Raw genomic sequence first — 24,409 nt, 5'->3', positions numbered from 1 at the left:
TATAGGGTTCTTCCAGAATGGGGAACCTGCAATCTTCCATTAATACACATTACAGAATGTCCTATTCTCCTTCAAAGACTTCAAAAAATATATTAAATCATACCTAGGTTGTGGCAGGAATTGCTCATTTTATAGTGCACAAGTTTGAATATGTGAATGTGAAAATTCTTAATGTATATATTTGAAATAACACTTAAATAATGCTCACAGTCTCCAGATTATTTTAAGAGGAACATTAAGTGGCATCAAGAACTGTGCGATCATTACACCACCTTATCTGGAAGCGATGATTCAGTTGTAACATTCACGTTTGATTTCACAGGTTGTGGGTTTAAGTCCAATTTCATAAAGTTCAACACAAACTGATGCTTTATTAGATGGGCTAAGATGGTTGGGGCAGGAGTGAGCTGAACATGCAGTTTATATAAGGCCAAGCTGGTACTCCAGTGTAGTGCTGAGGAAATGCTGTACTGTTGAAGGTGCCATCTTTCATATGATCACTTAAGTGGAGGTACAAGATCCCATGGACTATTTTGAAAAGTTTCCCTCCCAGTGTCTTAGCAATATTTATCCCTGAACCAAAACAAAATAGGTTATCTGATTGGGGTATTGCTATGTGAAAATTAGCCGCCATACTTCCTACATTACAATAGTGAGTAAACTTCAAAAGTACTTCATTAGCTGTAAAGTACTTTAGGATATCATAAATTCATGAAATGTGTTATATAAATGCATATCATTTTGTATTGGTGTACGGCCTATTGTGGTTATGTTACTGAACTAGTAATCCAGGAGTCTACTGTGAATGTTTGACTTAATTTATTATTGTCACATGTATTAGTATACAGTGAAAAGTATTGTTTCTTGCGCGCTACACAAAGCATACTGTTCATAGGGGAGGAAAGGAAAGAATGCAGAATGCAGTGTTACAGTCATAGCTGGGGTGTAGAGAAAGGTCAACTTAATGCGAATTAGGTTCATTCAAAAGTCTGATGTCAGCAGCGAAGAAGCTGTTCTTGAGTCGGTTGGTACGTGTCCTCAGACTTTTGTATCTTTTTCCCGGTGGAAGAAGGTGGAAGAGAGTATGTCCAGGGTGCATGGGGTCCTTGATTATGCTGGCTTCTTTTCCAAGGCAGCGGGAAGTGCAAACAGTGTCAATGGATGGGAGGCTGGTTTGACTGATGGACTGGGCTTCATTCATGACCCTTTGTAGTTTCTTGCGTTCTTGGACAAAGCAGAGCCACAACAAGCTGTGATACAACCAAAAAGAATGTTTTCCATATTGCATCTGTAGAAGTTGGTGAGAGTTGTAATGGACATGCCAAATTTCCTTAATCTCCTGAGAAAGTAGAGGCGTTGGTGGACTTTCTAACTATAGCATCCGCATGGAGGGACCAGGACAGGTTGTTGGTGATCTAGACACCTAAAAACTTGACGCTGTCAACCATTTCTACTTTGTCCCCATTGATGTATACAGAGGCATGCCCTCCTTACGTTTCCTGAAGTCAATGACTATCTCCTTCGTTTTGCTGACATTGAAGGAAAGATTATTGTTGCCGCACCAATTCACCAGATTCTCTAACTCATTCCTGTACTCTGTCTCGTCATTGTTTGAGATCCGACCCACTACGGTGGTGTCGTCAGCAAACTTGAAAATCGAATTGGAGGGGAATTTGACCGCACAGTCATAGGTGTATAAGGAATATAGTAGGGGGCTGAGAACACAGCCTTGTGGGGCACCGGTGTTGAGGATGATCGTGGAGGAGGTGTTGTTGCCTATCCTTACTGATTGTGGACTGTGAGTTAGGAAGTTCAGGATCCAATCGCAGAGGGAGGTGCCAAGGCCCAGGCCATGGAGTTTGGAGATGCGTTTCGTGGCTACTGCCAAAAATAACAAATTATTGGGGTCTAGTCTGGCTTCATAATATCCCTTGGGGTTTCTGATCTGGCACCCTAATACCAACAAGAAAGGATTCTGTAACGGTGGGAGGGTGGATTATTAGGTGCAGATGCCAGTTAATGAGATGCAAATTTATTGCATTAGGCTTCTGACATAGAATGTTAGGATTCCTGTTGCATCATTGGTGGAGACAATGGTAAGGGGGAATCCCACTGGCTGCCCCACCCCCACCCCCACCATCACAGGGCCAACCTGACATTATCCTAGTCTCCAATAATACAGGTAATATTGGAACACCGAAATTGGCAGCTTGCCCGCCATTTTGAAATCATTAATTAACAAGCTTATTAACAACATAATTGCCTACAATTTTTCATTGCTTACTGCATTTTTCAGGCACCAGACTTAAACAAAAGTTGAGTCTTTTATGCCAGCTATAGCGAGGCAGTACAAGGGCAATAGAAAATGACAGCCACTGGGATTGTGCTCGAATATACCAGCAAATTCTGCTGAGGAAGGTGGCAATGTCTATATGATTCTTAATGACATTTAAAAGATCCTTTTTGTGCATTTATGAGTAATAAAGACTGATTGAAAGCAGGAGCCCTTTATAATTCTAGCCATGATTGTGTCATTACCCCTCTGCCACCTGGCATCCCAACCTACAATGCTGATTCTCAGAACCGGGACGACAAGTTATGTATACACACCAAGGTGCGATTCAGATTCCAATGTGAATGTAGCTGCAACAAAAATTCAACACTACATTTCTTTTACATTAATTGAAAGTCACAATTATGAACTGCGTATATTGCGGCATCTGAAAACAGACATGAGAAACTGATCCTGACAGTAACTGCAAGCTTGGAAAGGTCTGTGGTCAGGAAACAAGTTTCCTATGCGTAATAACTGAGCCTGAGAATTCATACCTACCGAAAATCGTGAATTGTTCGATCAAATGTGATTCTCCCTCTGTTGTTTAAGCAAGTAAACATTCTGTTTTTGGACTCAGGAAACTTAAGTTCCACATATTTTGGGGCATAGTTTGGCAAGGGCAGCGGCACAACTGCATATTTTACCCACCATCAAGAAGAATGCAAAATGCCATGGGGGGGGGGGGGGAGGGGGGGAGATTCGTCCGAAGTGGTACCACACACAGACTGTCCACAACAGCACTTCTGACATTCTTCCTTTAGCCGAGGATTCCATCCCTACCCCACCCACCCACCCACTCACTGGGTCCGACCCATTTCCCTCCCTCTTCATACTTCTGTCCTCACACCTTCCTCTCCCTCCAAGGTTCCCCTTATCCTCACTTTCCACACCACCAGCCTCCCTATTCAAAGGATTATTCTCCATTTCTGCCAATTCCAACTTGATGTCACCATCAAAGACATCTTCCCCTCCCTTTCTCTGTCGGCATGCCAAAGGGACCAATCGCTCTGTGACACCCTGGTCCACTCCTCTATCACCCCTTATATTGTCCTTCCCACAGCACCTTGCCATGCAGTCACAGGAGGTGTAAAACCTGCCCCTTTACCTCCTCCCACCTCACGGTCCAAGACACAAACATTCCTTTTAAGTGAGTCAGTGATTCACTTACATTTCTTTCAATTTACTCCACTGCTTTTGTTCCTCACAATGCAGTCTCCCCTACATTCAAGAAACCAAACGTAGACTGTGTGACCGCTTGGCAGAACACCTTTGCTCAGCCCACAAGCATGACCTCATTCTTCTGGTCACTTGTCATTTCAACTCACCATCTTGCTGTCATGTTTGTGTCCTCAGCCTGTGGCAATATTCCAGTAAACTCAACACAAGCCAAAGGAACAGCATCTCAACTCCCGATTAGGCACTTTACAGCCTCCTGGATTCAACATTGAGTTCAATAACTTCAGACCATGAAATCTGTGTTCCAATTTGATTTGTTTCCCCAAGTACCTGTATGTATCTTGTTCTCATGCTTTTGTTTTCATACAGAGCTGACCGTTATTCTACTATTAGGCCTTGGACAAAACCTTTATGCTGCTGAGGGGTATTGACAGGGTGGATGTGGGAAGAATGTTTCCTCCTGTCGGAGGGGTCACTTTTTAAAAATAAAGGGTTGCTCGTTTAAGACATGAGTCTTATTTGCGCTGCTCCTTCATCACTCACCTGTGTGCTCACCTGATGAAGGAACAGCACTCCAAAAGCTCGTGATTCCAAATAAACCTGTTGGATTTTAACCTAGTGTTGTGAGACTACTTACTGTGCCCACTTAAGACAGATTTAGGAGAAATAATTTCTCTCAGAAGATCATGAGACTCTGGAGCTCTCTTCCTGAGAAGGCAGTGGAAGCAGAGTCTTTGAATATTTTTCAGCAGAACTAGGTAGATTCTTAATCAACAAAGGAGAGAAAGGTTATTGGGCAGGAATGTGGGATGAGGTTTACAAGGAGATCAGCCATGATCTGATTGAATGGTGGAGCAGGCTCAAGGAGCTGAATGGCCTACTCCTGCTCCTAATTTGTATGTTCGTATGTATTAACCCCTACTCTGAGCCAATGCTTTGATTCTTTACAACTACCATTACCACTCTCATTGCCCTTTGTTCCATGACTTCTTTTCATTTAATCTCCCCCCAGTTCCGCCATTCCCCACAACCTATCCCTGAACCTTACCATTTGTTCGACTTGACTTTCCTCTTTTTCAACAATATAAAACCCAGCATATTTTTACCAATCTTCAGATGCAAAGCAGAGTCATTTGCACTTGAAACATTAACTCTGTTTCTCTCTCTACAGAGTATTTCCAGCACATATATAAAAGCAAAATAATGCAGATGCTGGAAATCTGAAATAAAAGCAGAAGATGTTGCAAAACCTCAGCATGTCTGGCAGCATCTGCGGAAAGAGAAACATTTCCAGTCTGTATGACTTCTTCAAACCCTGCTGGGTTTTTCCAGCATTTTCTGTTTTTTTTATTTCATAGAAATCATAGAAACCCTATAGTGCAGAAGGAGGCCATTTGGCCCATCGTGTCTGCATCGACAACAATCCCACCCAGGCCCTGTCCCCGTAATCCCACCTATTTACCCCTCTAACCTACGCATCCCGGGACACTAAGAGGTAATTTAGCATGACCAATCTCCCTAACCCGCACATCTTTGGACTGTGGAAGGAAACCGGAGCACCCGGAGGAAACCCATGCAGACACGGGGAGAACATGCAAACTCCACACAGACAGTGACCCAAGCTGGGAATCAAACCCAGGTCCCTGGACTGTGAGACAGTAGTGTTAACCACTGTGCCACCCTAGCATTTCTGTTTTTATTACACACACAGACTTCATTGATTTCTCAAGAATAGACAGTGCGATGGGCTGATACTTGCACCACCCTCAGGGTTTTCCCCATTCATACGGCTGAAACAATACCATGTGAATGGCCCCACCCCCTCATACGCAGTTATAAAAAATCTTGCTAAGCATAGTAATTGAGCTTATGATGTCATCATTTATGGTTTCAAAATAATTTTCTATGAAAGCAGTCGCTGAAGCAAGTTAGATTAGCCAATGTTTTAGTTTTTCCTTGAATAGGTTTTTGAACAGTACTAAATTTCGTAAGTTTGTGATGATGAAAGAAATATCAACATCAAATCTAGACATTGTCATTGCTAAACAATGTGTGTCGGTTAATAGTTTTAGAAGTTGATTTATTAGAAAATGAAACTTAAATTTGTGAATATTTGATTCACGGTTTTTCCTCATTGTTTCAGTTTTTCAGGAAGGTAAAGACATTGAGGACAATCTTCTCCCCAAAACACAGGTAGGAAGAATAGGATCAATTAGAACATCATTTATTCTTTTGTGCTTCAATAGATTTATTTCATGTTTTGTTAAAATAGTGAGCACTGATGCATTATATAAGGCACTTTCTGGCTGGATGTTTTTATTGCAAAAGGTGAAGAAGCTCAATTAGCGAACATAGATGAAAAGACACAATCACTGAAGGAGTCAATGTCACAATTTCCCTGTGCATAATCATAGACCCATAGAAAAGTTACAGCACAGAAGGAGGCCATTCAGCCCATCTAGTCCATGCCAGCTCAAGGACAGCCAGGTTCCCTTTCTAATCCCATCTTCCTGTACCCAGCCCATAGCCCTGTACCTTACAACACTCAAGATGCAGATCCAGGTACTTTTTAAAAGAGTTTAGGGTCTCTGCCTCCATCACCAGCTTGGGCAGCGAATTCTAGACACCCACCACCCTTTTTACATACAAAAGTTCTCCCTCACATCCCCTCTACACCTACTGTCACTTATCTTGAATCTCTGTTCCCCGGTTCTAAAATTCTCCGCCATGGGAAATAATTTTATCTTATCCGTTCTGTCACTTCCCCTCATAATTTTGTACACATCTATCGAGTCATCCCTCAACTTTCTTTGATCCAAGTAAAATAACCCCAACCTCTCCAATCTCTCTTCGTAGCTACACTTTTCTAGCCCTGACAACATTCTCGCAAACCTCCTTTGCACTCTCTCCAGAACAATTATGTCCTTCCTGTAGTATGGCAACCAGAACTACACACAATGCTCCAGTTGTGGCCTCACCAATGTTTTATACTATTCCAACATGATATCCTCACTTTTAAATTCTATACCTATGACAATGAAGGAGAGTATTCCATGTGCTTTCTTTACAACCTTGTCTATTTGAACCGCTGCCTTTAGGGACTTGTACGCTAAGATCTTTCACTTCATCTACCCTTAGTATGTACTCATTTATTATATATTTACTCTAACTGTTTGTCCTTCCTAAATGCATTACCTCATGCTCCTCTATGTTAAAATCCATCTGCTACTTTATCGCCCATTCCACCAATCCATGAATATTGTTTTGTAGACTATAGCTATTCTCTACACTATCCACTACTTGGCCAATCTTTGTGCTGTCTGCAAATTTTCTAATCGTGCCCCCCATGTTCACGTTCAAATCGTTAATATAATAACACAAACAGCAAGGGTCCCAACACTGAACCCTGTGGAACAGCACTTGAAACAACTTTCCATTCGCAAGAGCATCTATTGACCATTACCCTTTGTGTTCTTTTACTAAGCAGGCTGAGCAATTATTGCTAGTCAGATCACCCAATTATGTCACCAACATTTGTTTAAAGATGGTGATAATAATTACAAGAAATAGGTACCAAAAGAAAACCAACTTTCTGCTTTAAGAAATTTGGGGCATAATTTCTGTGACTATTTCTTTGGAGTTGCAATCATTTGCTGAAGTTGCAAGGGGTTAGGAGATCCCTCAATGTCCCTGATCTAGAACTCACGGCCAATTATTTATTTGCACATTGTATGGCCTCTTTCATTTATGGTGCACATGTACTGCCTTATAAATATGAACCCCACACTCCCTCTTCCCTTCCATATTATTTGGCCTTCCCATTCAAGGCAGAATCACAATTTTTACTTTTACCAAAATATAACACTGAATTCCATACATCCCTTTATTGCCCATTTCGTTACCTTACCGATACTCCCTTGCTGTTTCCTTTGAAATACTCTTATTTCAATATTGTCAACGTGTCAGCACAATTCCCACTAGGCCTACATCTTCATGATTATATCATCACTTATTGCTTCAAAGCAGTTTTCAGAGAGTCGAGGCTTATAAGTTGATTTATTAGAAAATGAAACTTTATGCTATATATAAGAAATGAAAATAAGTTGACCACATCTAGATTAGCCAATTAAAGCTCAACTCAGTTTAGGATTTTTAAAAAAACATTTCTTCATTGGGTGTGAGCATCGCTGGCCAGGCCAACATTTATCACCATCTCTAATGACCTAGAAAATCTCTAATGACCTAGAAAAGGTGATTGTGAGCTGCTTTCTTGAACTGCTGCAGTCCATCCGGTGTAAGTTAAAATGGTTCTACTACTTTTACCACCTGACAAGGTAAACCTACCCAGTCAAACTTGTTTTTAGCCTTGAACCTCAACTAAAAGAAATATCAAAACATTAAAGAAACTTAGTCAGCTTTACCAACTATAGACTTGGTCCTCAAATGAAATGTCATTCCTTCTAGGAATTTTCAGATCAGCAAAATTATCTCGGTGTAGAATACATCAATGGATATATTATAGCAAAAAAACTCTTTTTAAGTTTATGAGTATCAGCACTTTGTATTCTAACTTAAGAATTCTAGGATCTTGTTATCTTTATGTGGGCTCATGAGGATTTAAGCATGAGACTTTAACTCTTTTATACTTGCTTATGAATATTTATTATGAGTCAATTATAGATTACTTTACAGAAATGAAGACTATATCAGATAGTAATTAAACTAGTAATAACATGACAATTCTACTTATGATTACATTTTTGAAATCCACTTTATTAAACAAACTGATATTCAAGCAAATATTGATTTGAAGAAAATTATACTTACAATCCCATATAATTTCTTAATAGTAGAGTATCTTTGTCTCAACCTTTTTAAGTGAATTATTTTCTGAACTCAACCCTTTTATTCCAAAGATGGCTGATCTACATGTCTGTGCTTGTGTGCCTACATGTTGAGCTTTTTGAAAGACATTAGCCTTGTCTCTGCAGCTTATTGTATAAATGCTTAATGTACGTGATGAACTAAGTAAATAGCCATTCTATTTACTCTTCACGCCATAACCTTCTCTAAACACAATAGAAGCAGATGGAACTGAACCAACCCTCACATACTAAAAACCTTTGTCCAGCATGAATCTAACTATAGGTTTTACCCTTCCTTCCACAGAAACATTAAAATAAATCCACATTAAATTATACCTTATTTCTAATGTTTACCAATATAGATACAAATCCCTTAAAGCTACCTTTGTTTTCCTAATAGTGGGCCAAAGACCTACGGAATTTGAAATTGCTTTTGTAAGTCATTTGGGACAGATAAAGCAATGGGGTGGGATTTTCCGGCTGTGCTCGCCCCAAGACCAAAAAATCCTGCCCAAGGTCAACAGACCTTTGCATGGTCTGTGTCTCGCCTGCTACGATTCCCGTGGCAGGGCATGACGGGAAAATTCTGCTCCTGGTATTGAACTGACGTAGGTAGATTTTGCAGTGAACTGGCACGGACATTGTGGGCTGAATGTCCTCTTTCTATATTGTTATGATTCCATGTGGTTGGTGAATCTGTCATCCTCATTTTTAGGCACTGGTTTGCATCTCTCAGTGTAGTACACCAGCATGACCCTATATGTTGCATTCTTATTCTCATCTTCTGGAGTAACACTCCTTACCTGAACTTTCCACTTTAAAAAAAGTTTTTGACCTAACTTTTGATTGTTTTTGCTATTACTCTGTCTTCCTGACAATGAATTGTGAAGCTCCTGGAAACTGATATTAAAAGTGTTGCATAAATAGAAGTCATGCTAATGCACTTATATTAATGCTTCCATTATCATTTCATTAATATTCTCTCATTAAGTTTTAATTAGAAATGGAGCTGATATTCTATATGGTACCATTTCCTAAAGATCAGCAAAGAAAATCTTGTTATTTTGAGTCATTATTTACTTTTCTTTATATTCATGACTTTTTCGTTCCTCATGTTTTTCACTCTGATTCCACAACAGGTAATGAGTAGGTTTGTAAAATGTGAAATTGTCATTTCCATCATTTTGGCATATGCTGATCAATGGTGGAAAGGATTAATAAAATCATTTAGATTTATTGGCCAATTGCCCAGCTATAGCAGAAAAGCTTTTGCGCACATTCTGACAACCAACCATTTAGCCTCATAATAGCATTGGACCTCTATTGTTAATGAGGCAATAATGTTCCATTGTCTGAAGTGAAAAGGAAATGAAATATTAATTATAATCTGACATGCAGTGCAGCACCATCTGGTGTACAAGCAAACATAAGATTAGTAGAAAAGCAATATTGCAGATTCTGGAAATCCGAAATAAAAACAGAAAATGCTGGAAATACTTAGCAGAAATAGAATTAATCAGGTGAATTTTGTAGTCCTGCAATTTTTTTCTGTTGCGATATTATACAATTCTCTTTTGAAAGCCATGATTGAATCTGCCTTCATCACACTCCTGGGTGATACATTCCAGATGCTAACCACACGCTGTGTAAAACAGATTTTCCTCATGTTGTCTGTTTTTTTTGCCAATCACGTTAAATCGATAAATAAACCTACGTTACTACATTCTGCACCCTCTCCTTTCCTTTTCGATGTAAGGTATGCTTTGTCTGTATAGCACGCAAGAAACAATACTTTTCACTGTATACCAATACATGTAACAATAATGAATCAAAATAAAATCAATGTCCTCTGGTTCTCAACCGTTCCACCAATGGGAAGGATTTCCCTCTACCTACCTTGACCAGACACCATACCCCTTGAATACTTATACCAGATCTCCCCCTAACAATCTCTTCTCCAAGGAAAACAGCTTCTCCAATCTAACTGAGGTGCCTCATCACTGGAACCACTCTCATAAATATTTACTACAGCATTTCTAATTCCTTCCTAAAGTGCAGTGGCTAGAATTGGAAACAATACTCAAGTTGAATCACAGTTCTGTATGGTTCACGTTAACTCCCTTGTTTTTTATTTTATGTCTCTATGTATTGTCAAGAAATAGAGGTAGTTTAAGTAATTTATAGTTGTACTGTATGCAATAGGAATAAGGTACAAGTTTAATCAGGTGAATTTTGTAGTCCTGCAATATTATACAATTATCTTTTGAAAGCTTAAGCTTAATTTTGTGTTTCTGTATTTGTGTACCAAGGGTTAATAACTTCAGCTGGGTTCAGTTCTATTTTCATTTTGGACTTTTCCTGTATTGTAATAAGGTTTGCTGACCCCTGAAGCAAACACAAGGAATAAAAAAACTAAGCTGTTGCTTAGCAATTGGAGGCCCACAGAGAGACAGCAAGAGCAATTAGAGTCAGTTTGGAAACTGGTAATCCAGAGGTGAGGAGCATTCCATAGGCACTGTCAAAACAGGCAGGACTATACAGAGGGACAGAGAGCCAGTCCCAGAAGCTAAAGAACATAAAAGAAACAGAATGCAAAGTAGTGGTGTTCAATCGGCATGGCTGGATACCTGAGAGATTACGTGGAAGCTTGAATACACATGGCAATCCAGGGCAGAGGAACACCAAAAGAGATTGAAATCCTGGAGGTGGATCTTGATGAAGGCATCTGAGAGAAAGCACTGTGTGGGAGAAGATTCCAAAGTGTGTTCTTCAAGAGAAATCTTTGTTATGGAAGACAGAGTTCCAGTGAGGCTAGTGGTTTATGGTATGACAAGTGCCTGGGGGAATTGATGAGTAACCTTCAGAGGTTGTACTGGGTGGCATGTCATTTGGTTTTAGAGCATGGGATGTCACATTTCACCTATTGGGTTACATGGGACTTCATACTTACTGTGATCATGATAGTACAAGGTAGATTTTGTAACTTGTGTTATCCTCACAACTCTGTATATATCTGTAAAGGTATAGCTGCGGTGGAGGAATAGTAGTTAATCTTTTCTTATTTAATAAATGTTTTATTAGTTTGTTAAAAGCTCAAAGGCAATCCTGAGACTCTGTTCATCATGTCTCTAAATAAAAAATAAAACTTAGGATCCAGCAAGCCAAGTTCCATCCTGGAATTTGATTTGTTTAGTATCAGTATAAAGTCTAGGATTCCCATCTGTCGTATCAATCACGTTCTCAAACTATTCTGCCACCTTCAATGATTTGTGCACAGGACCTCCCCTGCTCCTCCCCCCTCATTAAAATTGTAATCTTTATTTTATATTGGCTCTCCTCACTCTTCCCACCAAAATATATTTATTTCTTTTTTAATGGGATGTGGGCATTTGTTGCCCATCCCCAATTGCCCTTGAACTGAATGGCTTGCTCGGCCATTTCGGAGAACAATTTAGAATCAACCACATTGTTGTGGGTCTGGAGTCATGTGTAGGCCAGACAAGGTCAGGATGGTAGACTTCCTCCCCAAAGGATATTCGTGAACTAAATGGCTTTTTTATGAGAACCATTGATGGTTTCGTGTCTGCATTACTGAAACTAGCTTTTAAGTCCAGATTTATTAATTTAATTTAGGTTCCACCAGCTATAGTGGTGGGATTTGATCCCATGACCCCAGAACATTAGCCTCGTCCTCGAGATTAGTACTTTGGTGATATTAGCACGAGCCACCGTCACTCTCCCCTGCAAACTCCCATCACAACTCATACCAATTTTACTTCCTAACATTCCAGGAAGGTTCCTCACCACTGTCTTTATGTCATCCTTTATTATGATGTCCACCCTCTCTTCCAATTTGTTTATCTTTCAAAACATCAAATATTGTAGAATATTTAATTCCCAGCCTTAGTCACCACACAAGCTGCAGAGATCAACACTCATCTCACACCATCCATCTGTTTGTCCTCTGAGATCAGACATTTGTACTCACCTGTTGCAGATTGTATGCTTTTTCTATCTTTTGATTTTATTTATTGTCACCTGTATTGGTATACAGTGAAAAGTACTGTTTCTTGCATGCTCTACAAAGCATACTGTTCATTGAGGAGGGTGCAGAATGTAGTGTTACAGTCATAGATATGGTGTAGAGAAAGATCAACTTCATAAGACCCATAAGACATAGGAGCAGAATTAGGCCACTCGGCCCATCGAGTCTGCTCCACCTTTCAATCATGGCTGATATTTTTCTCATCCCCATTCTCCTGCCTTTTCCTCATACCCTTGATCCCCTTATTAATGAAGGATCTATCTATCTCTGTCTTAAAGACACTCGATAACCTAGCATCCACAGCCTTCTGCGACAAAACGTTCCACAGATTCACCACACTCTGGCTTAAGAAATTCCTCCTCATCTCTGTTTTGAAGGATCGTCCCTTTAGTCTGAGGTTGTGCCCTCTGGTTCTAGTTTTTCCTACTAGTGGAAACATCCTCTCCACGTCCATTCTATCCAGGCCTTGCAGTATCCTGTAAGTTTCAATAAGAACCCCCCTCATCCTTTTAAACTCCAATGAGTACAGATCCAGAGTCCTCAACCATTCCTCATATGACAAACACTTCATTCCAGGGATCATCCTTGTGAACCTCCTCTGGACCCTTTCCAAGACCAGCACATCCTTAGATACGGGGCCCAAAACTGCTCACACTACTCCAATTGGGGTCTGACCTGAGCCTTATACAGCCTCAGAAGTGCATCCCTGCTCTTCCATTCTAGCCCTCTCGACATGAATGCTAACATTGCATTTGCCTTTCTAACTGCCCACTGAACCTTGTTGTCTTGTTGCTATTTTTCTCTGGCATGACCTCATTCAGTGATGCACTATCACTGTTAAATTCCGCAAGAAACTACAAAGGGTCGTGAACAGAGCCCGGTCCATCACTCAAACCTCCCATCCATTGACTCGGTCTACACTTCCCGTTGCCTCAGAAAAGTAGCCAGCATAATCAAGGCCCCCCACGCACCCCAGACATACTCTCTTCCACCTTCTTCTGTCGGGACAGATACCAAAGTCTGAGGTCATTTACCAACCAACTCGAACAGCTTCTTCCCTGCTGCCATCAGACTTTTGAATGGACTTACCTTATATGAAGTTGATCTTTCTCTACATCGCAGCTATGATTGTAACACTACATTCTGCACCCTCTCCTTCTCAATGAACGGTTTGCTTTATAGAGTGTGTAAGAAACAATACTTTTGATTTATTGTCACACGTATTGGTATACAGTGAAATCAAAAGATAGAAAAAGCATACAACCCGCAACAGGTGAGTACAAATGGCTGATCTCAGGGGACAAACAGATGGATGGTGCCAGATCTCTGCAGCTTGTAACAGCAGCCTTCTGCTCTCTAGCTGAAGTGCTAGGAGGCACTTCTCCCAGTCTTCCTCCACCTGAATGCAGCTGCCTGACAAGGACTGCCCCCTCAATCACCGGTTAATATACTTTCTAGGGGCTAGTTGTTTCCAGGGGCTAATTGTTTATTCTATGTTAGTTACTCGTTCGAATAGCTCTGGCTGACAGTAGGACGGATCCCAAGGTGTGACCGCCCACCTATCCAACACTTTGGCTGAGGTAATCTTTTAACTTATTTCATGCTGTGTGCCATTAGTTACTCTTTACCACGCATTTGTATAGATAAAAAGGTACAAGACTTAGAAGCGTCAACATGGAAGCCTGAACCAGGAGAACTTAACATTTCTGGCTCTGATGAAGGGTCATCCTGACTCAAAACGTTGGCTCTATTCTCTCTCCATGGATGCTGTCAGACCTGCTGAGTTTCTTCAGCATTTTCTGTTTTTTTGTTTCAGATTCCAGCATCTGCAGTATTTTGCCGTTAACATTTCTGAGACTGTTTGTCTTTTTCTAGAGAGAGATGAGAAACAGCTACCAGGTGGCCTATGCTATGCCTACATCGCCATCATAAAAATTCTATAATATTCTGAAAAATATCATTTGTGTTGGGCTTCCCGGAGAAAAGCAATGCGTGGTTACCATCAATTTTCCAGTAGGTGGGCAGGACCACGTAACCAACATGAAATTCTACCTGTTGATGGTTCTCAAAACTAAAAAGGATACAAGTACAAATTATCAGGTAATAAACAAATATATATGAAACATAAATATCTTTATTGAAAATATCTTGTAAAATACATCACATATTCTGAAAAAATAAAATACAATTAGTTTGATTTAAACCACAAAATGTCATATTTTAAATCATAAGGTAAATATTAAAAACATTAAAATTTATAAGCATCCAGTATTTACTTTATTTGCTGCTCAAAAATATATCAGTATAAATACTGAAATATTTGGTCCTTATGGCTAATGTGAAAGGTAAATGTGGCATAAAAATTACATCCTGTGCTTCCAGTAACAAGATCACAAAAATATATATATTAAGTCTATCAGCAAATATCAGTAATGTTGTAAAAGTCCACAGTAAAAATAGGCAAAAACCATACTGAACAAATTTCAAAGCACCCTGCCCATCAATTTTCAACTTATAGTTGATCAAGAATAGGCAAAATTTGCAAATTATCTTTTAATGTCAGCAATCATATTGGTTCAATCCACAAACTCAGAAAAAGTATTGTATTTATATAGTATCTTGTCATATCTCAAATGTTCCAAACCTTTATACCTTACAATTCCCTATAAGTTCAGTTACTCAAAATGCAACATGCTTTAAGATGCAATAATAGTATCACTTTTTTAACAACACAAATTTGTTTGCAAGTAAAACAAAGCAAAAGTGATAGTTGAACCTGGGGTGCATAACCTGAGATAAACGCAAAATACTGAGGATGCTGGAATCTGAAACAAAAACAGAAAAATGCTGGAAAACTTCAGCAGGTCTGAGAGCATCTGTGGAGAGAGAGGAGAGCCGATCTGAAACAAAAACAGAAAAATGCTGGAAAATCCCAGCTGGTCTACCCGAAACAAAAACAGAAAAATGCTGGAAAATCTCAGCAGATCTATCTGAACGAAGGGTCTGCTCTGACGAAGGGTCATCTAGTCTCGAAACGTTGGCGGTACTGTCTCTCCACAGGTGCTGCCAGACCTGCTGAGATTTTCCAGCATTTTTCTGTTTTTGATGTGCACCACCTACCCTGCTCCTGAACACATTAAGGCAAAGTTGTGCGAGCTCTCTGGCTTGAATTTGCACAGGATGTGTTATTACTGCTTCAGAAAGTAAGGCTGTATTTTAAAAGTACCCTAGCAGTCCACTGAACCACTTAAGCACATCAATATATTTTAATGTTTTTAATGCTAGGAGAAAGCAGATGCTCTTTTCCAATATTACAAACTAATGCTCTGAGAAGCAAAGCTCTCTTCATGAATCCAAGGTTGTTTGTTGCTAATCTCAAACCCACAAACACCAATTTGAGACCAGTAGCTGCACGTTGGTTGTAGCTGTATTGATTATATAGATATCATTTTTAAACTTCCTCTGATTAACTCATGACAAATGAGTTGATGTTAAATTATACATAGAAGCATAGAAAATAGGAGTAGGCCATTTGGCCCTTTGAGCCTGCTCCTTCATTCATTATGATCATGGCAGATCATCCAACTCAACTACCTGATCCTACCTGCCCTCCCCCCACCATATCCTTTGATTCTCTTTGCCCCAAGAGATATATCTAACTCCATCTTGAAAACATAATGTTTTGGCCTCAACTGCCTCCTCTGGTAGCAAATTCCACAGATTTACCATTTTCTTAGTGAAGAAATTTTTCCTCATCACAGTACTAAAAGGTTTACCCCTTGTACAACTGGATGGAAAGCACACACAAACTTCAGTTTGGAGTTGTACTGTCCTCAGAATATGAAGCATACTGACTGAAAGAACAACAATAAAATCACAATGGTTGTGTTTCTTGAATCATCTTTTGAAGTACCATTGAGAAAAGGAAATAAAAGACTTTCAATATTGGTATGGAATAGGTAAAATATTTAGCTAAGATTCATCAGCAATCATTCTTAATGAATGTGCTAGGATGTTCAAAAGCATTATCCCATCGCATGGTGCATGTTAGCTCCAAAAAAAGGAAAAACATTTTTAAAAAGATGCAGGAAATCTGAAATACAGAAACATCATCAATGACAACCCTTCCTTCCTCTCCACTCATGCTGCCCTGCTGAGTGTTTCCAGCATTTTATATATTAGAAAAACATCTATTTTATGAAAATAAAATTTGTAATTGAAGGAAAAAGCAATTCAACAAGGAAATACAATCACTGATGGCTAATAATCAGCCAAAACTTCCACATTCTTCCCAAAGGCCTATTGAGAGATTGGAAAACAAGTGTTTCACAATAAATATGCTGAATGGAAGTCCCTAACATACATGCTCCATTCTCTGCTGTGAAAAATGAATGCTGAGTTTAAATTTTTTAATAAGAGATTTACATGGTTAAAGAATTGAGCAACTGAACTTGTTCATGGTGCCTTTCCCTTAAAAAAAATATTCTTGTACCTGCATTTAACTCTACAGAAATCCATTAAATAAATTGATTCAGCTACTTTGTGCCTTTTATAACCTTGTAAACATGATTGCTTCCCACATTCGTCAAAATCACAAGTGGCGAATTTCTTCCTCCACATAATTGCCCACTTTTGTGAGAGCACTTCCTATATATTTAATTGCTATCTTGCTTAGCTATTAAATATGTGTATACAATGGTAATTTAGCACATTATGGGTGAGATTCACTGGCCTTCCCTCAACGTTTTTCTCGGTTGTGAGACACGACATGCCGTTCGTAGGCAGCGAGATTCTCTGGTGTACCACTGGCGGGACCAGAGCATTCCGCCAGTGTGAATGGCCACAGAATTTCAACCTATATAGGCACCAACTGCTGCACAAAACAGCTGTAGCATACTTCAAATGTTTTGCCTTATAACCACTTTTGAAAGTGTAGTTATGGTATGCAGAAGGATATTGGAGTGATGTCACCAATCTTAGCCATGCAATATAGGGATCGATGGGAGAGAAGAATGAGGTAGAGAATCTCTTAGATCACTCTCATGTGTGGCAAAAACTGCAGAACAGACTGAAGAGCAAAGGACATCTTGGGAAGAAGCCCAAAAAATATTAAAATTTTTAATTAATTGATGACGAGGGAAGGGCCGTGGATGTCATCTACATGGATTTTAGTAAAGCATTTAACAAGGTCCCTCATGGCAGGCTGGTGCAAAAGGTTAAATCTCACGGAATCGAAGGTGAACGAGCTAAATGGGTACAGAACTGGCTTGGCCATAGAAGACAGTGGGTAGCAGTGGAGGGGTCTTTTTCTGATTGGAGGTCTGTGACTAGTGGTGTTCACAGTAAGAAGTTTAACAACACCAGGTTAAAGTCCAACAGGTTTATTTGGTAGCAAAAGCCACAAGCTTTCGGAGCCTTAAGCTCCTTCTTCAGGTGAGTGGGAATTCTGTTAACAAACAGGGCATTAAGGACGGTCACCTCAGCACCTCACGATACCGCAAGCCCACGGATAACCTCACGATGCTCCACTTCTCCAGCTTCCACCCTAAACACGTTAAAGAAGCCATCCCCTACGGACAAGCCCTCCGTATACACAGGATCTGCTCGGATGAGGAGGATCGCAACAATCACCTCCAGACGCTGAAAGATGCCCTCATAAGAACAGGATATGGCGCTCGACTCATCGATCGACAGTTCCAACGCGTCACAGCGAAAAACCGCACCGACCTCCTCAGAAGACAAACACGGGACACAGTGGACAGAGTACCCTTCGTCGTCCAGTACTTCCCCGGAGCGGAGAAGCTACGGCATCTCCTCCAGAGCCTTCAGCATGTCATTGATGAAGACGAACATCTCGCCAAGGCCATCCCCACACCTCAACTTCTTGCCTTCAAACAACCGCACAACCTCAAACAGACCATTGGCCGCAGCAAACTACCCAGGCGTCAGGAGAACAATGACCACGACACCACACAACCCTGCCACAGCAACCTCTGCAAGACGTGCCGGATCATTGACACAGATGCCATCATCTCACGTGAGAACACCATCCATCAGGTACATGGTACATACTCTTGCAACTCGGCCAACGTTGTCTACCTGATACGCTGCAGGAAAGGATGTCCCGAGGTACGGTATATTGGGGAAACCATGCAGACGCTGCGACAACGGATGAATGAACACCGCTCGACAATCACCAGGCAAGACTGTTCTCTTCCTGTTGGGGATCACTTCAGCGGTCACGGGCATTCGGCCTCTGATATTCGGGTAAGCGTTCTCCAAGGCGGCCTTCACGACACACAACGGCGCAGAGTCACTGAACAGAAACTTAAAGCCAAGTTCCGCACATGAGGACGGCCTCAACCGGGATATTGGGTTCATGTCACACTATCTGTAATCCCCACAGCTTGCCTGGACTTGCAGAGTCTCACTGGCTGTCCTGTCTGGAGACAATACACATCTCTTTAACCTGTCTTAATGCTCTCTCCACTCACATTGTTTGTACCTTTAAGACTTGATTAGCTGTAAGTATTCGCATTCCAACCATTATTCTGTAAATTGAGTTTGTGTCTTTATATGCCCTGTTTGTGAACAGAATTCCCACTCACCTGAAGAAGGAGCTAAAGGCTCCGAAAGCTTGTGGCTTTTGCTACCAAATAAACCTGTTGGACTTTAACCTGGTGTTGTTAAACTTCTTACTGTGTTTACCCCAGTCCAACGCCGGCATCTCCACATCCTGACTAGTGGTGTTCTGCAGGGCTCTGTACTGGGACCTCTGCTATTTGTGATATATATAAATGATTTGGGAGAAGATGTAGCTGGTCTGATTCGTAAGTTTGCGGATGACACAAAGATTGCTGGAGTTGCGGATAGTGATGAACATTGTCAGAGAATACAGCAGGATATAGATAGGCTGGAAAATTGGGTGGAGAAATGGCAGATGGAATTTAATCCAGATAAATGCGAAGTGATGCATTTTGGTCGATCTAATGCAGGGGGGAGCTATACAGTAAATGGCAGAACCATCAGGAGTCTAGACACACAGAGGGGTCTGGGTTGTGCAAGTCCACAGATCCTTAAAGGTGGCAGCACAGGTGGAAAAGGTGGTGAAGAAGGCATATGGCATGCTTGCCTTTATTGGACAGGGCATAGAGTATAAAAGTTGGCATAAAAGTTATATAGAACGTTGGTTAGGCCACATTTGGAATACTGCGTCCAGTTCTGGTCGCCACACTACCAGAAGGACGTGGAGGCTTTGGAGAGAGTGCAGAAAAGGTTTACCAGGATGTTGTCTGGTATGGAGGGTATTAGCTATGAGGAGAGATTGAGTAAACTAGGGTTGTTCTCCCTGGAAAGACGAAGGTTGAGGGGCAACCTAATAGAAGTTTATAAAATTATGAAGGGCATAGATAGGGTGAACAGTTGGAAGCTTTTCCCCAGGTCAGAAATGACAAACACAAGGGGTCACAAGTTCAAGGTAAGGGGGGCAAGGTTCAATACAGATATGTGGGGGACATATTTTACACAGAGGGTGGTGGGGGCCTGGAATGCACTGCCAAGCAAGGTGGTTGAGGCAGACACGCTAGGATCATTTAAGACTCATCTAGATAGCCACATGAACAGACTGGGAATAGAGGGATACAAATGGATGGTCTAGTTAGGAACACATGATCGGTGCAGGCTTGGAGGGCCGAAGGGCCTGTTCCTGTGTTGTATTGTTCTTTGACTAGGGGATTTTCACAGTAACTTCATTGCAATGTTCATGTAAGCCTACTTGTGACACTAATAAATAAACTTTAAACATAGCCATACATCGGCAAGGATCGATATATGCATATCCAGTTTGCTGAACAGTAAAGCAAACTTGTTAGCTGAGGAACAATTGCTATACAACTGCAAACTTGGAGACAACATCATGCTTAACTTCTAGATCATCAAAACATTCTCCCCCTCAGTTCATTCCCAGCAATGCTCATGATTTCAGTAAAAAGTTGTGGCCTTATCATTTAGAGTGTGAGACTCACTGGAAAAGCCTCTCTTTCATATTTGAAAGTACTTAAATTACACATTTAAATGATCAATCTGAACTACTATTTGATTATAACTGTATCACGGTACTCAGAGATAATCAATATTCAAATCCATAATCACTTACTGATCACAATAAAATGTGGAGATTTATATATTATATGCATACACAATGCATGGATAGGGATCAAAGTTGAAAACAAAATGCGCCATTTTAAAGTATTTGTATGTTAAATAAAGCTGCAAAAACAAACAATTTATTTCTTGCATTGCTCCAACCGATTTACTGAGCAGCATTAAAATGTTAAGCATGGTGCCTTTATTACATGTTCTATGGTGGAAATGGACAATTTTTATACCAACAAAATGCAATTCTATACAGTCACTATGGCATAAAATGTAATTGAACTCAAGTTTTAAATATTCTTTATTGATTATAGAATTTTTAAAAATGATAAGTTTGCTTAAAAATTATGTATAAATCTCTTGTAAAACTTTAAAATAGTAATTCATGGTGAAGTAATGCTGTGCAATCAATGTCTAATACTTGATGCTCTTTTTCCATGTCTCAACAGAGGTATTTTCAATTGGAAAATATTTTCCGCATTAGAAGTTCACACCCCATAACAAAATAGTGCAGAGCAGCAATATATCCAATACAAATTATTTTCTCAAGTCAACACTTCCCTATCATTATTGCATCAAATTTAAAAATGTTGTATTTTTACTGTTTTAAAACAATAGCAAAAAGAAGCAGAATGAAGAACTTTATTAGTTAAAACTTGGGTGTCACATTTGCAAACTCAATTTTGTGCAAAAGGCTACAAAAGTTAAAACTTCGTTTTATTTCTTTGAAAAACCTCAATTTACTCACAACCTCACTTATAAATCTAGATCCTCTCAAGTTTTCCTTTGCATCAGCAAAAGATAAACATTTCACAGTTGGGGAAATAATCCTTTTCAACTGAAACGCATATTAGGACAATCAGTGAAACAGAGTAAATTGCTCAAATTTTGGCAGCCTCAAAATGTTTCAGAATGGGCAGTTCTTATTCTTCTGTGCTGGTATTTCAAAGCACTACAAACATACATTAAAGACTGAGGACAATTATACACAACACATTTTAAAAGGGTTAAATTTACCAAGATGAGTAAACTTATCAGAACACATTTTCATGTTAAAAGATGCTTTATCCCAATGGAAGTCAAATAGGCACTCTTAAGTATACCAGGATCAAATTTCACTGTATTAAATCTGCTCAATATCCCTGAGTGTTACCATTTAAAAAAGCACTGCACACTTAAATGTTTGACATTGTGCAGTAACTCTAAACCCACATGAGATAGCTGCATACTCAGAATTAGGAAATAATTTTCTTGTCAAATCGTCATCCTTCAATTCAACTTAATTTTCACAACACCTTGCTGTGGCTCCGTGAACCTATAAACAAAGCAAACAATTCAGTCATCAATTGTAGTCCTCTTGCCTCAGAGTCAGAAGATTGTGGTTTCAAATCCCACTCCAAGGACATGAGTATAAAGATCTCGGCTGGCACTCCAGTGCAGTATAAAAGGTAAATATGCACCGTAAGAAGTGCTATCTTTACCAAGGTCATATGTACTCTCTCAGGTGGATGTGAAATATCATGTGAAACCATTTTGAAGAGTAGTAGAAGAGATATCCCCAGTGTCCTGATCAACATAATAAAAAATGACCATCTGGTCATTGCTGTAATGCTGTTTCTGGAAGTTTGCCGTGCGCACAATAGCTGCCAGGTTTCTTACATTACAGTTAATGAAATACTTCTAAACTTTAGTAAAGTGCTTTGGAATGTCCAGAGATCATGAAAGGTGTTATATAAATGAATTTAATGTCTGAAAATGTTATACTTTTGTGTAGATAGGATCAAATACTAATTATTGCATTTAATATTAAGCACTTGATGACAACAGACATGTTACGAATAATACAAGCTTACTTATCCTGAACATTTTAGATTAACCAGCTTTGCTGAAAGCTAAGTAGTTTCTTTTTGTAATCAGTATGGTAATCAACTGATTTAATTACCCTCACTACCCAAGATTACTTGGTCAGAGCAAGATTAAAACCTGTCAACAGCTAAGAGTCAGAATATCAGAGTATGAGTGGCACAAGGTTGAGAATGTTACAAAGCTTTGGGGGAATTCCAAAAGAAAAACAAAAACTTAAAATGGCATGTGTTTGGGGCAGACAACCAATGTAGGTTAGTGGGAAAGAGGTGACAGGCAATTAGATTTAGTATGATACAGTATATGGACAGCTGCATTTTGGACAATGTTAGGATACGAGATCAGATACTCCAAAGTATATTATGAAGTTAGACTAGACCCCAACTATTTACTATATTGGCATTAATATGAGGAAAAGGTGTTTCACTCCATGTGTGATTCTTTTGACATACTGGGAAGCTTTTATCAAAACAAACTTTATTTAACAATACAGTTTAACTATAACAAATGAACCAGTTTAACATTTAATATTTGAATAGTACTTAAACAAAACAAGATACAATTTGCTCACCTATCTCTATTAGTTCCAATTCAAGCAATATTCCTCTTACAGACTTAAACCTCTCTTCAAAATCAGTTAGCAAACAACATAGGCTTACGTGCTTGTACTTGTTAACAGTCCTAGAGCTTTTATGAACACCTCTGGAGAGAGAGAGATTACTTTTCAGAGAGCGAGAGAAAGAGAGAGAGCCACCCCTTTTAAACAGCTCTGGTTAACAACTGCTCTTGATTTTACAAATGAAACTAAAACACTATTTCCTGCAAGCTTAGCTCTTCTCATTAATCATATGACTCTGTCAATCAACCTAATCAAAGCCTTACTCTGAAACCCCAAGGGCAACCTAGGTAAGTAAAAGTGCATTAACTCTGTTTAGACAAACACACCATTAGCTAAAATCACTTATTATTCTGCACTTTCAACATTTGAGCTGCCGGCACCGTATAAAACCGAGCTGACTTTCAAACATACCCCTTACAAGAAACATGATAAAACCACATTTGCTAAAGGCACTGTATCATCACAACAAGTTATAGTTTTTGAAAGATGGAACATGGGAAGCCAGTGGGGAAAACATTGGAGAAATCAAACCTTAGAGTGACAAAGCATGGTTAAAGATTTCAGTAACAGAGAAGCTAAGAGAGATTCATAGGATGTAGGGTTCAAAGCATTGAATATCAAGCTATCCCATGGTCTTGTTTAACATGTGCAAGTGATTGGAGATGAGGTAACAAAGGGAGTTCCTGCCAGAAGTTGAAAACAATGTCTTCATGACCAGTTCAAGGACACAGTAATTTCATTATCCCGCAATTCTTGTTTCTCCCAATCAAACAGCAAGGACCCAGCATTGTATGATTATCTTCAATGTTTTTTAAACAATCCACATGGGTGTTTGAGAAATTGATGAAGACCATACTTTTTTTTATACTTTCAATATGATAGTTTCTGCTCTAATTTTAGAGCAGGAATTAAATCCCAATAAATTTATGAGGAGTGGTGAAAGCACGTTAATAGACAGACAATAAACTGCTACTTCGCCCGACAGTAAAATAAATCCTCTACTCTAATTGACATGACAGAAGGCAGAAAACAAGATTTATAACAGTGCATCAACCAGGATATTACTCTTGGTTTCTTAGGTAATCAAAGCTAAAGTAGATGCACAGCCTAAGTATACCTGAAGTTGTGGCTTCTGAGGTAGTCAATGACAGCTGGTTTAATACGTGCTACTCCCCCTTGGCTGTGGCATCCCCTCCCTGTTATGACAGACAGGTAAGGTTTACCACCTTTTTGTTGGTATTCTGAAACAAAAAAATTGTAAAAGTTGAAGAGCATTTTGTAACTTTATGAAATAAGAATGTATAAGCTCAATTACACAATGGTCTACACAAAAGTTTTAATGGTTTATTACT

The 24,409-nt window shown here is 39.6% G+C and overlaps 1 protein-coding gene across 3 annotated transcripts in view; it reads right to left on the bottom strand.

Moving 5' to 3' along the window:
• Positions 1-24,409, bottom strand: part of n4bp2 (NEDD4 binding protein 2) — a 384,372-nt gene that overhangs the window by 293,635 nt on the left and 66,328 nt on the right. Inside the window, exons 15-17 of one of the 3 annotated variants that reach the window (XR_013498344.1) lie at positions 24,175-24,298; positions 15,367-21,890; positions 14,576-15,246 (exon numbers count right to left, since the gene is read on the bottom strand). Coding sequence is in view for 1 of the 3 variants with exons in the window: in XM_078216414.1 (XP_078072540.1) it covers positions 21,845-21,890; positions 24,175-24,298 (170 nt within the window). In the remaining 2 variants the exon portion in view is untranslated. Of the gene's footprint in view, positions 1-14,575; positions 21,891-24,174; positions 24,299-24,409 lie in introns of those variants that run through there. The other 2 variants (XR_013498346.1, XM_078216414.1) reach the window with 2 other exon arrangements.

This window comes from Mustelus asterias, chromosome 1, assembly GCF_964213995.1.
Source record: "Mustelus asterias chromosome 1, sMusAst1.hap1.1, whole genome shotgun sequence".
NCBI classification, from domain to species: domain Eukaryota; kingdom Metazoa; phylum Chordata; class Chondrichthyes; order Carcharhiniformes; family Triakidae; genus Mustelus; species Mustelus asterias.
The sequence above is the reverse complement of the archived record's forward strand: the minus strand, read 5'-3'. Positions and strand labels throughout refer to the sequence as shown.